At 44.4% G+C, this 13,354-nt stretch overlaps 1 protein-coding gene across 3 annotated transcripts; it reads right to left on the reverse strand.

Annotated features, from left to right (window-relative positions):
* Window positions 1–264: 264 nt before the first annotated feature.
* Window positions 265–3,238, reverse strand: PEX10 (peroxisomal biogenesis factor 10). Of its 3 annotated transcripts, none has more exons than XM_036396279.2 (6): window positions 3,079–3,238; window positions 2,852–2,932; window positions 1,981–2,387; window positions 1,130–1,305; window positions 684–813; window positions 265–467 (listed from the first exon to the last, which is right to left on the reverse strand). In XM_036396279.2, the coding sequence occupies exons 1-6, from the start codon at window positions 3,185–3,187 to the stop codon at window positions 396–398; spliced, it is 975 nt and encodes a 324-aa protein (XP_036252172.1). In that variant the 5' UTR covers window positions 3,188–3,238; the 3' UTR covers window positions 265–395. The 3 variants fall into 3 exon arrangements, with proteins under 3 accessions (XP_036252172.1, XP_036252171.1, XP_036252170.1); XM_036396278.2 differs by having other exon boundaries at window positions 684–816; XM_036396277.2 differs by having other exon boundaries at window positions 684–819.
* Between the last annotated feature and the right edge of the window lie 10,116 nt (window positions 3,239–13,354).

Genomic DNA, 13,354 nt, shown 5'->3' on the forward strand with positions numbered 1-13,354 from the left:
TAACACTATTTATGACTCCTTTTCATTAATGGTTGCCCTCACTTTACCTCCATGCACTGCCTTTTTCAGCTCTTCAGGGATCATTCACTTGAGTTAAATATGGTTTAGAACCCCATTTTTAATATGGTCAGGAGCTACATCAGAAGAGAAAGAATGTAGAGAAAGAACATAGTCCGTATTGAAGATAGAAGAAAGAATGTAGAGAAAGAACATAGTCCATATTGAAGATAGAAGAAAGAATGTAGAGAAAGAACATATTCCATATTGGAGATAGAAGCAAAAATAGCTTTATTCTGTCACACAGGAATGTAGTACCACCTTGCACAGGCAGTTTCCAGTTTAATAAAGGCTTTTCTTGGACCAGCCCAAGTATGAGGAGACAGAAGAGGTTTCCTTTACATTTGGTAGTGCCTTAGGTAGATGAGTTTCTGAGGATGGAACTTCTCTCTGCACAGTGGACATTCTGCCTACAGAAAGAAAAAGGAATAGATGGACATATTGAATAGTTGTATTTAAAAAAATCTGAATAGAAAACTCCTTAGCTACTTTCAGAAAATAATTTTTCAGTCTCAGCTGTGGTACAAGCTCCCCTGAGCTGGCCCAGTGTGAAGTACTGAGCTCAGCCATGTGATTGTCACTGTATTCACACAGCTCCACAGTGCTGGTGAGCTCTGTGTACTCACCCTGGTGCTGCACCAGGCCGTGATGCACTCCCAGCAGAAGAGGTGCCCACAGGGGGTGGCTGTGCTGTGCCTCCTCTCCTCCAGGCACAGTGTGCAGCGTGACTGGCGCCCGGCCGCCGCCTCCTTGCTCCTGCTTCTAATTAACACAGGCACGTTGGGGTTAATTGTGTTAATTGCACTCACTCTGCTTGGCAGAAATACTGGGTAATTCATCCTGGGGTAAAACCTGTGCTCAAGTATCAGCCCTTTTCATGGAGGTCTCAAAAACACCAAAGGATCTCAAAGGTCAACACCAAACACCAAGACACACAAACCAGCAAATAATTACTTGTGCTAATTAATGAAGTGTTTACATCAGACTGTAACCTGAATTGGGGTGTCACTCCTGTGCTGCCCCTGTTCATTCCCACCTCTTTCCCAGGAGTCAAGAACCACCTCTTTCTTACTTCTGGTGGGTGAGGTTGCGGTGCAGCCTCCACTCCTGCCTTGCTCTCTGCTTCTGTTTGAAGCTGTACATCTGAACTCCAATGGTCAGCAGAAGGTGGAAGAGGGAAATTATTCCAAGAAACTTGTAACTTGATCTGATACTCTGATCCTCTCCTTGCAGTCCTCCAAAATGCAGCTAGAGAATTCACAGAAAGAGAGATGTTTTGTTACTGTGGTTTTTGGAAACTGTTCTCTCCCTCCCCATCTGCAGGAGACTTAATTTGGGATTCTCATAATCTCAAAAAAATTGACATTTTAGGACTTCTCAACCAGCTGTCTCTCAGGAGGTGTAATCACCTTCAGCCAGGCTGGACTTAGCTGCTGTCTGCCCATAAAAATTGCAGCTTTAATTGGTTTGGTTTTCTTGTGTATCTCTGAGCAAACAAACACCTCTTTCCTGCACTGATGCTGGGAATTGTTGAGAACTCTTTTGTCTGTACATATTTCTGATGTTTTTTTGTAAAGATACAAAATTATCTTCATATAGAAAAGTACTACCTAAATGTATACTGAGTGTTGTTCAAAACAGTATTTCCCATGGATTTATCAAGTCCCCTCTCACTTCTAATGCGTTTGTGGCAGACAGACTGAAGTTACACAGTAGCTTCATACATAGAATATGTATGAACATCACACATAGAATATGTATGAACATCAATAAACATTGATGTTTATTACCTGTAACCTCTTGTCTGCAGGGACTCACCCTTTTGCTCTGCAACAACAACCAAACTCCTTATCCCTTTTATACACACAGCACCCAAGAGGCCAAAATCCTGCAGTGGACACATCTTGAACCAAAACCACTTACATATGAGATGCCTGTGACCCTTTTGGACAGGTGATAGAAGGTGCCCTGGATGTAGAAGACTGCCAGGTGGAGCCGGTGCAGCAGGGGGATGGATTGTTTGAGGACATCCACGACCTGGGAAGTTCTTTTCTTCTGCTGCTCACTGAGCTGCCCAACCTGCTTCCGAATCCAGCTGCGGATGAAGCTCCTGCTGGGAAAGCCAAGTGCTGGGGGGTTCTCTGGGCTCCTGGATTCCTCAGCCTCCACCTGCAGCTCGTGTTGCAGGTGCAGCAGTGCCTTTTCCAGGCAGTAGGGCACCACGGTGTGCAGGGAAATGAAGAGGGCCCGACGAAGGAAAGAAGGCACCTTCTTCTTGCTCGGGTCAACCTGAATGATGTTCACATACTCTTCTCCCAGGGTCTGATAACCTAAACAATGTGTGCAACGGAAAACAGGGTGAGAGGCCAACTGCAGGGTCATTCTGGATGTGCTGAGCAGTGGGGACAGCCTGTTCAGGCTCTGGAATGTCAAAATAGTTTTTTTTTTGTTGAATTAAGATAAGAGTCATGGTGACATCCATTATCTGCAGTTTTAGGCTTGAAGCAGGGATACTTTTCATGGTATCCCTGATTTTAAAAAATTCCTATTCCTGCTATTCCTGCTTTTAAAAAATTGCTTTTAGAAGAACATCTATCTGTGTGTTTGAACCCAACCCCAACAATTTCGTGGCTTCATATTTACCAGTAGGCATTTATCCAAACCAAACCAAACCCCAGGCTGGTAAGAACAGACTGCTGTTGGGCAGTCTCAGGTGGTGATCACCAGCACTGACCCCTCAGCTTTCAGATGTTGGCAGAAATGATAAAAAGCGATAAATGACAGAGAAGGTTACCTGACAGCGTGGTGAGCACGAAATAAGCCACATCGGAGAGCAGCTCCACCTCCCTCCTCCACGCCAGCCACGGCCGGGCACCTGCGGGACGGGGCTGTCACTGCACCAGGTCCGTGCTGGGCGAGCCCTCCCGGTCCCCTCCGACCCCCATCCAGAGCCGCTGTGCCGGCGGATCCCGGAACACCCGCGAGGGCTCGGGATGGATCCAATCCCCCCTCAGGCATTACCCGCCAGTCCCCTCAGCGCCGTGCCGGCCCCGCTGCGCAGCCCGGCCCGGTACAGCTCGTCCTTCTGCCCGCAGCGCACCAGCCGCGCCGGGCCCGCCGCCGCCGCCATGGCGGGCGGAGGGACACGGGGCCTCAGGCAGTGCCGTGGTGCCGGTAGCGGCGGAGCACCCGCCGGCCGCGCAGGGATATCCCGTCAGTGAGGGGCGGGAAAAGGGGCGGGAAACGCCTCCCTACCCTGAGGGGGAGAAATGGGCGGGAAAAGGGGCGGATAGAGTGGGAAAAGGGTTGGAAAAAGTGCCGTGAGGGGAGGGAATGGGAGGGAAAGGAGGGAAAAGGGGTGGGAAAAGGGGCGGGAAGAGCCTGAGGGGAGGGAAGAGCTGTGAGGGGTGGGGCGGAAAAAGGGGCAGGAAAAGGGGCGGGAAAAGGGGCGGGAAAGGTGTGAGGGGTGGGAAAAGGGGCGAGGAAATGGACAGTGAGAGGCGGAAAAAGGGGCGGGGAAAGGGGAGGGAAAAGGAACGGGAAGGAGCCCCGCGATCGCAGCTGAGGTGCAAAGATCGGTAAAAGTGAGATCTAGAATGTTTCAGAACACAGTTCACACGGGACCCACCGAATCACCGCTCCCCACGCAGGTGCCCTCCACAACCTTGTAACCTTGTACAAATTCTCCAGCCCTTCCGCAACTCTTTTTTTTTTTTTTTTTTCCTTTAATTAAACATCATGTTGCCATCCACTATCTGCAGTTTTAGGCTTAAAGCAGCGATACCTTTCATGCTGTCATCTATTCCTGCTTTTAAAAATATTCCTTTTTAAAGAATTGGGATAATTCAGAAGGAAGGTGTGTTCAGTGTCCTACCTCTGCTCTTTTAACAGCTGCGAAAGCCTCCGTGCATCCCTTCAAAGATGAGCTGTTTGTGTGGGGAAACTGAACAAGCTGCCCTTTGTTTTCTGCCAAAACCAACAAACACAACCTCCACACAGCAAAGCTACAAACACATCAACATGTCCGTACATCCTTCTCCAAAATCCTGGTACCAGGCGGACAAACCTCTACGTGTGTGTGTAGTTATACATATTTACACTCCGATGTCTGGTACATTCATTTTTGCCAAAATACCTTTTTTCCCCCTTTTTTTCCTGGCAGATTTTAATGTCGCATTGTTATAAATTCAGTTTTGCAGCACGCTAAAGTGAAAGGACAGTTAAACAGTTCCACATTTAATTAATTTATTTGACAAAACTATTTAACTGAAATTAAAGTAGGTGTTTTCCTGAAGAATTTACAGATTGATATGGCAGGAACTCACTGGAAAGTTTTAGGAGAGCAGGAGTTTGGTGGGTTTTTTCTTCCTTTTTACTGAGAAGCAAAGAAAGGCTCCCTGTGGCCAAACATAACCACAAATAAACTGGATATTTGTAATCCTTTCAGCAGCCTATTAGTGCACAGGTCGTGGCATCAAAGTTCTAATTAAACTGCACCAGAAGTTGTTCGTGATAAGTAAAGCTGTGATGAATCTTACAGATAAGCAAAACATTCTTAATCCCTCCCTCCCTGCTCCAGGCGCTGCTCAGATTTTATTTGTTAGAGTGTGTCGCAATCAATGGAATCGCGAATTCTTCCCTCTGTAAAATCAATGGAATTAGGGAAAAAAATTGGCACATTTTTCGCCGTTCAACAGTAGGGGACGCACCTGCATAAGGAAATATCCTACGGGAAGTGGGGTCTGGAATGGGACATTTTCACACTTAAATCTATTAAATAAGAAACTCGAAGCTGCCACCTTAAATTATAGAATTTTTAAAATATACAAAATTTACTGACCGATCCTTGGATCATTTTGTTCAGGCTTCCAATCCAATCTCTCACAATTTGATTTTTGTTTGAAGGCAGAGCTGTGTGTATCTCACACGTCCAAGAGCTAAATTGTTAAGGAAAAAACCAAACATATTTGTTGCACTTTTGCTGAAGTGAGTAAATGTGATTTTCTTATTTTATGGGTCAAGAAACCAAAGAAGAGCTCGAGAGGGTTTTTTTGCAAAGCTGAAATCCTGACTAATGACCACTTAATTATTAGACTGGAAACCATTTATAAAGCTGAAGGTCGGACTCTGCCAACCCGTGTTAAAACATTTGAGGTGTGTAAGTTCTGTGTATATGCCCTGTTTTGACTTATCATGTGGATTTTATTATATTCTAAAAGTCGTTTTGTGATCTTTTGAAGGATGGGGACCCTGCCAGTGTGTTCTGAACTGAGGAAGTGCAGCATGCCAAGTAACCTTCCCATTTTGTGATATGCTTTAATACATATATTCACACATAAAAGCACACACATGCATAAAATGTTGGTTGTTACACTATGATCTGCCAGGAAAATCTGATTCAGATTCTTATTACAATTATTCAATCAGAATACAGGTACTCCTCTGTACTCTGATTGATACTGGTGATTTCAGAAAACCGCCATTATCTCTTAAAACGTCATTGCTGTGTTTTTGATTAATTTTTGGGAGTTTTTCTTGATTTCCACGGTCATGCTTCTCTGCTTTTCCTTCTAACAGAGCTGACAGGGGAGCGAGCTGCTTCGCTGACGTTACCACAAGGAAGTCCAAAATGTAAAAAACCCTCGGTGCTCGGCAATGATTAACTTTTCCTCCCACAGGCTACTTGTCTGTGCATCATAAAATCTGATTTTTGCCTCTGCAGACCTGTTGGGAGACACGAGGTTCGGAGCGCAGCTTTCAAGCAGGGCAGCGGGCAGATGTTTCAGTTTCCAACCTGAAGAACAGGTTCTGCGGATGCCAAAGGAGCGAAACGTCTGCTCGGCATTGTTACCACCCTCCGATTCCCTTTGCCTCCTCCCACTTTGAACTTGCTACCCTGGAGCTGAACTGTTTGAACAGGGGCTGTAAAGCTGCTTTGTGATCAGAGAGCTCCGAGCCCTCCGCATGTGAGAGCGGGGCGGGATTTCGCTGCTGACTGCTCCGGTCCCTCCCTCGCTCTCTCCTCCCGGGTTTGTCCCGGGTTATGAAGCTTGGACGCCCCGGAGCCGGGACCGCCCGTCTGCACTGCCCGGCCGGGAGAGACAAAGGTGTGTGTGTGTGCGGCGTTTGCTTTGCTACTTTCTCTTGCAGCCATCATTGTGGTGTTATTTTAACACTTTTGCTCGCTCTTGGGTGTTAGAAACAAAGTTTAGAACACGCTATCCCAGCGGCGTGCACAGCCTTGTAGCTGTAGCGGAATTTGCTGCTGCTTTTGCTCTTCTTTTTGAAGGAAGAGGGAAAATGGAAAGAGCATCATGTCTAATGCTTGTTTTATTTTATCATGCTTTCTCTTGTTCATGAAAATGTTCAGGAACCTTGGAATTCTGTTAGTCCTAAATGTTTAGATTCTCTGACCTTGTAGGGATGAAGCAAACCATATTTGTGATTCAGGTTTAGACTTTTCTAACTGGACAACTGCTTTTTTTTAATGAAAGACTACTGCATTCATTCAGAACTTATAACCTGAGCCTTGAGCTTTCCCAGGTGTACGGAGCCAAAATGAAAACTGACTTGGATAAGAGAGATTGGATGTAAAATAAACTTCAGGTATTTAAATAAAATACCAGTTTAGCAACAGAACGTGGCTGATTCTGGGACTGAACAGCCAAGTCTTAACTTGGGAGGAAAGACATGCACAACACTTTGAAAAGGTATGGATGTTTTTATTTTTGAAAAATTTTAAATTAAAAAAAAAAACCCTCATTATTTTGGGCTATAGAGAAATAATTTCCAGTTCTTTCCTGGCATAAAAATGTGGGCAATGATTGCAAAGATGTGGCAAATAATAAGGATGGCTGGATTGCTGGGGCTGCGTATGCTCCAAATGCCTCAGGCTTCAGGGTTCAGATGTAGGTCTTAAATATACCCTGAATCCTCAGGGTGATAATTTCTAGGATCATGCTCTGTTTCGTGGTGGAGGTAGGTTGTCTGTTATAAAATAAAACAGAAGTAGTGTAAGAGTCACTGCTGACTGTGGTTGGTTTGAGGTAGGAAATTGATGCCGTGTTCAGAATGGAGCTCAAAGTTAACTTATTGTTTCAAACAATGTGGTGAAAGTTTTATCTGCTGGGAGAGCTTTTTCTGTCCTTACTGAGGGTGCAAAAACGGTGCTGGGGAAAATTCCTTTTTGCCCAGTGAGATTAGTGTGAGAAACTGCTCAGTGCAAGCGAGGGGAGGCCAGTGAGTGCCGAGGCCACTGAGTTATCTGAGTGTGGGCAAGGCTGAGTGGTGTCAGTCCCTGGGTTCTGGTGGCCTCAGCACTGGCTCTGGGGACAGGGAGAAATGTTAACGTGGCTCTGAGCCCTGCAGCAGGAGCACTGCTTGTCACAGGCTCTCTGCTTTGGGCACCAAGGGTTTATTGCAGAGAGCACAGGCCATGGCCAGATACAGAAATATTTGTCATGGCAGAGCTGTTAACTGTGGGCTTTTTTATTCAATAAGCAATATTTCACCAGAACTGCTTATTTTTATAATATAAACCTGTATAACTGAACCTTGAAACACTCAGGGCTCACTGAATCTCATATTTATGACTCTGTTGGCAAGATGAGCTCCTATAATGCAGTGTATTTTGATTATTCTCAGCCAAAGAACAAGTTTATTCTGGCTTTGCAAAAAAGGATGATAACATTCCGTTTTATAGTCAAACTCCTTCTACATTGTCTGAAGAGACTTTTGTTTATATTCATCGTTTCTGTAATTTTTCTGAATTAAAAGCTACTCCAGATTTAACTCAAAGTGGCTGAGAATATCTTAATGAATGGTCCTGCAGGAATAACAGAGCAATAAAATATATGGTGTGCAAGGCTCTTCTAAAATCCTGTACTCATAGTTTCAAAACAACACAACCTCACTTTGGTTTTGAAATAAATGGTACAGGGCCCTAAATCAGTTCCTAAATATAGCTCAAAGGGACAACATACTTGTGAATATCCCTAGAATTTGTTCTTGTTAATTTGTCCAGAGCTGAGAAAATTAATGTATAAATGAACTTGAGTGGGTTAGAGGATGAGGCTGAAGAGGTTTTTCAGCAAAGATAGTCTTGCAGTTACTAAGGATTATTTGAATTTACAGCAATACAATTTTCATACACCCAGATATCTCAGTTCTGCATTACTTATCTTTAAAATGACCCACTTCTTCCCATGATAAGCTTAAATTGATCTCATCTTAGTACTGAAATAGATTCTCCAGTGTTGTGCCTGAATCTTCTTTCTCTTCCACTGTCTTGACCTCATTTGTGAGTTCACCTCTGCTTCCATTGCTCCCTCTGGACTCGCTGGATGATGGCAAAGCTTGTGTCCATCCCTTGTGACAATCCCTGGTGGCAGCTGTGACATGAGCAGTAGGTACTGGCCATGCACCCAGGCTCAGCTGGCAGAGAAGGAAATGCATTACACGAGCCAAGCCCTGCTCTGAGGGGAGCTATCCACGGCCCCTCTGTGCAGCTCCTCAGCCCAGTTTTTGCTGCAAGCCACTGAAATTCTGGTCTCCACATCTCTGCTTAGGGCACAGACTCTACATCTGTAGGGAATTTCCAATCTTTTGATTCATTGTTTAATCTGCCTTCATTTTGTGGGGGTGGAGCAGTTCCCCTCAGCACACAGAGTCATTGGATAGGTACCTGCACACTGCAGGCTGTGACAAACCTTCCCACATGCTGAGACAAAGTCCTCAGCTTCCTTCCTGCTCTTTGCTATCTGGTAGACTGCACATGAGACTGTGCAGTCCTGAGAGAAATGCTGGGTGCAGACATCAAGACAAGCATAACCTGAGTGAGGATTTCAGATCCATTTGCATCACAAATACAGCATGAAACTCGAGAGACTGATTTTGGTGTATCAGCTTCTGATCTTGGCCCACATTTTTTATTGTTCATCACAGCCTTGCTCGTTTCCATTTAATTAGGGAATGGCTCCTGTAGAATCTTCTGACATGTTAACAGTTGTCAGGGAGCTCTGGACTGCCTCAGACCAGGGAGAGCAGGTGGGAAGGTGAGGGATCTTTCCATGTTAGCATTCCTGGGAGGGATTGAAAGTGCTGCACAAGCTCTCTGGTTTCCATTCCCTGAGGTGTTTGCCAAGGGCTGTTAGGTAGAAACTTAGAGCAGCACTTTTTGTGTTCACTCTGGTGTTCAGAGGATGTCTCCTCTCAGCTCTCCTTGCAGGATTAGTTACTGTAAGGTAACTTAAAGGAAGCTCCTCCCTGCCTCTTCTCCCCTTCACCATTACCCCCCCTCACCACCCCTACAGCTTGTTATTCCAGATTTCCTACTGCCCTTAGATGCTGGAACAGATTCTCTGGAAGTTTTCTCTGCCCTTAACAGAAAACATGTAATTTGTGCTTTATTTAATAATAATAATAATAATAATAATAAAAACCCCAAACACCAAAAAAACAACAACAAAAAACAACTAAGGAATGGAGCCTGAGGAAACAATGGCAGCTGCAATTGAGGTGCCTGGAAGAAGTTCTATAGCCTGCAGAGGAGAACCTCAGAAACACAACTTTGGGATGAGTTATAATGGCATTATTTGGTAGGATTGCTGCAAGGACTATGTGAAAGATTTTCTATTTAAACAACTTAACAGGTTTTTGTCTCCCACAGTGTAAAGTGACCTATCCCACTTCTTCCCCTCCTGTGAGTTTAGACTGAGATGAGGTTATTGAAGTAATGTTATTTATTGACTAACCAAGTACTAAAGTCCATGATAAGGTGGAGAGCAAAGCAGAGCTGTACTTTGAAATTTATTGGATCAGGCCCTAAAGATTTGCTGCCTTGTAATTCCCATGTGTGCACGTCACTGCCCTGGGTTTGACAAAATGAGGATGGATTGAGTGGTTCCCAGACCCATTCCTGCTAATAGAGAAGGAGATTCATAATTTAAGAAATTGGTTTGGATATTTGGAAAAACAAAAAAATTAAAACTGCAGTGTCCTCTTGAAGTTGCCAAGCACAAGCATGTTTTTCTTGTTTGCAATATTCTCTTAGTGTCTGTCTGCCTGTGCTTGGGCTCTTGTGTTTGGCCCTACCAGGCATCCTCAGGAGAAAGCTGATGTTTGACCTGTGAAAGGTGACAAGGTGCCACCTTTTCTCTAACTCCCCCAGCACAAATTAATCCTTAACATCCAAGAGATTCTCAGTGCAGCACTAAGCTGCTGTACAGAACCAAAGCAGTTTGATTAAAGACATTATTCTTAAAAGAAATTCCTGCTCATTCACATGAAATTGAAGAAAAAACTTTTTCAAAAATCAGAATTCTGGAGAGTGACCAGGCCTGCCTGCACAATTGACAGCATGAACATTACTGGAATTATAGATCTGATTACAAGTGGCATTGGAGCCCATAGTCTATCTCTCCTCAGTATGACTCACAAATTCCCAAGTGCAGCAGAACCTTTTCCAGCAGTCCTCACTTCCCGTCTGTCTCCTAACAAGGAGATCTTCCTCCCTCCTTTCTTCTCTGAAGCTTTTTGTTTTTTGTGGTCTAAAGTATGAAACTTTCATTTTCAAAGTTCTTTTGAGCCAAGCTATTGGATGAGATTTAGAACTTTGCTTAATTAGTTCCTTTTGCCTCCTAATAGAAATTGCCCGTTCTCCCTTGCTAATACAAAATGCAAATTTTCTTCAGAAGCGAGAGGCTGCTGTGTTTCCATTGTCACTTCAGACAGGTCTGGGAACTGGCTGGTGACAAGGAATGATGGTGAAATCAAGAGGGGTTTTTGGCAATTCAGGATAAATAGGGCAGGGGATTACAAACAGGTCTGTCCCTGTAGATAAAAATTGTTACAAATTTCACATTTTGTTTCATAAAGTGAATGCTAAAGTCGTATGACATGGCTCATGCAAACCTGAAATAAATAATTTGGATTTAATAATAAGTCTGCTTACTTGCATAAAGAATTTTCAGTTACATCATTCAACAAAAATGTAGGGCTCGAGCTCAGGCTGTAAGGGGCGGGTGAGGAAAAGCTGACAAATGCAAAGTGCTCTTTTAAGTGGGATGTTCTGGGTGAAGGTGAACACAGCAGTCTGCCAGAAAGGAACCTGATGTCCCCTTGTGCCTTGTCTGCACTCTCTCCTTTCTAACCGAGCTGTTCGCCACGGGGCTCAGCGGCTCGGCGGTGCTGTGAGTGTGCCCGGTCCCTCGGGAAGAAGAATGCGGGATCACACCCTAAGGTGTGGGCTCAGCCCTTGTTCCACGGGGCTGGAGCAGCCTCCTCTCCTCGGGAGCAGCCCTGGCTGTGCTCGGGCGTGCCTGGGCGTGCAGGTTATCTCCGTGCAATTCCTGCTGAATGGAGCTGCATTCCTTCAAATGAGCAGCGTGTCAGAGACAACCACACTGCAGCTTAAAAGCAAATCCCAGCTCTCACATTTAAATTCTTTAAGCTATTATTTTTTTCCTCCCATTTGATGGCGCTTTGATCTTTTATCCATTGATCTGCTTCCTGATCAAACTATTCAGGTTTAAGTGATGGCTTGGTTTTTGTGTGTTTCATCCATGGTATCAGTGTGTCTGTCCTGGGAGGATATCAGAGCTTGTCTGAGCTCTGTGGATGCCACACAAAACCCCCCTGAACAAAAGCAGGTCTTGTGGGGTTAAGCTTTAAATACTAGAGTGATATAAAAATGGCTAGAGAATTGTTAATGGTGTACACAGCTCCTATTGTCTGTAAGTGATACAGATCCTGCCTCTAGGGTTTTAAGTCCTTTTTTCCAAGGGAATACAGAACCTCACACTATAATCTGAGGTAGGGCTCTTAGCCTGAGCAGACAGTTTAAATCTTGTTCATGTGGTCTGAACAGATCCAGTTGCTCTCTTTTTGCTGTTTGATGTGTTCTGCCAGTGAGCAGTGCTGTTCTCAGAGCCACGGTGGTTCCTGCTGTAACAGAGGTGAGGCATTTCCAGACAGTGCAACTGATATTTTCCATCATCCAACCTTCACAACAAATTTTCCAGGAAAGCCAACTGAACTTCTTTCATTTACTTTAATAGGAAATCTGCCCCCTGAATGTTGTTCTAAGATACCAATCTGTATTTTTAGGGATTCATTGTGTACTTTTCCATTGGCTGCATAGGATTTGTGGGGATTGGTTTGGGAAGGGGGGCTTGGCTTTTATTTTTTATCAACACAGGTATGCTGAAGAGAGGGAGGGGAGGAAGGGAACTCTGAGGACCTGTAGGAAGCTGTCAAAGGTGGGACTGAGTGCAGGAAGAACTTTTGCATGGAAAGTGAAGACATTCAGAGATCAGCTGCCTTAAAGCAGCTTCACTTTCAGATCATAACAAAGCATAAAGAACATGAATTTGACATAACTCAAGACAATAAAATATTTAATGAGCCACATCAATGTAAAGCTCAGCTGCTTTCAGTGGAATGATGCTGCTCTGGCACCAGCAGGAGCACCCGTGCCCATTCAGTCTTCCTTGCCCTCATGGTCATGTTCTTTGGTGTCTAATTAGTCACACTGATTGAACTTCCTCCAAAGGAAATGGCCTTGCAAATAAGCCCTGAAGCAAAGAGGTGAGAGAGTCAGCAGTAACTACCCACCAGTTCAGCTTTCCCAAAGGAAATGGGCTGATCTTGTCTTGCTGTCAGAGCAGTTCCATCTGTCCTGTGAGCCCGGAGTGAGCCCAGGGTTAAACATTCAGTGCACAGGTACCACACATGGCACTTTGTGGCTAGTGGCTATGAAACTGTGGGCAGGAGTTGCCCAGATGACCAAAGCAGATGATAACTGAGGCAGTGCCTGACACCTGCAGTACCTGCCCAGAGCATGAAATTGAGCAGCTCCACAACTGCTGCTGGGTGCACTTTTGGCTTTTTCTCTGGACAAGTTGATTTAAATCCTGACATACCATCTAACATCTACTTAAGGTTCAATTCTAAATAAAACAAGTCAGCTTTTTATATGTATTTTTGATATCAATTCAAGGATTAACCTAAAGGAAAAAAAACATTATTTTTGGATGCACAAAATGAATGCATGAAATGTATTAAATGAATGCATGGAAGTGTATTAAATGAATACATGGAAGTGTATGAATTGATTTTTCTCAGTCTAAAGCAGAATGCTAGCTCTGTATTCTTTTACCTAATTATGTATATGCCAGGGAATAATGGAGGGAGACAATTACAGGGACAGGTGACAGCATGTACAAGAATGAGTATATGGGGGGCACAGGATGTATCTTTGATAATTTATTATCTTCCTCCCCTCTCAGGCCAGTCAGCT

The sequence above is a fragment of the Molothrus ater genome, chromosome 23 (genome assembly GCF_012460135.2).
Source record: "Molothrus ater isolate BHLD 08-10-18 breed brown headed cowbird chromosome 23, BPBGC_Mater_1.1, whole genome shotgun sequence".
Taxonomy (NCBI): Eukaryota; Metazoa; Chordata; class Aves; order Passeriformes; family Icteridae; genus Molothrus; species Molothrus ater.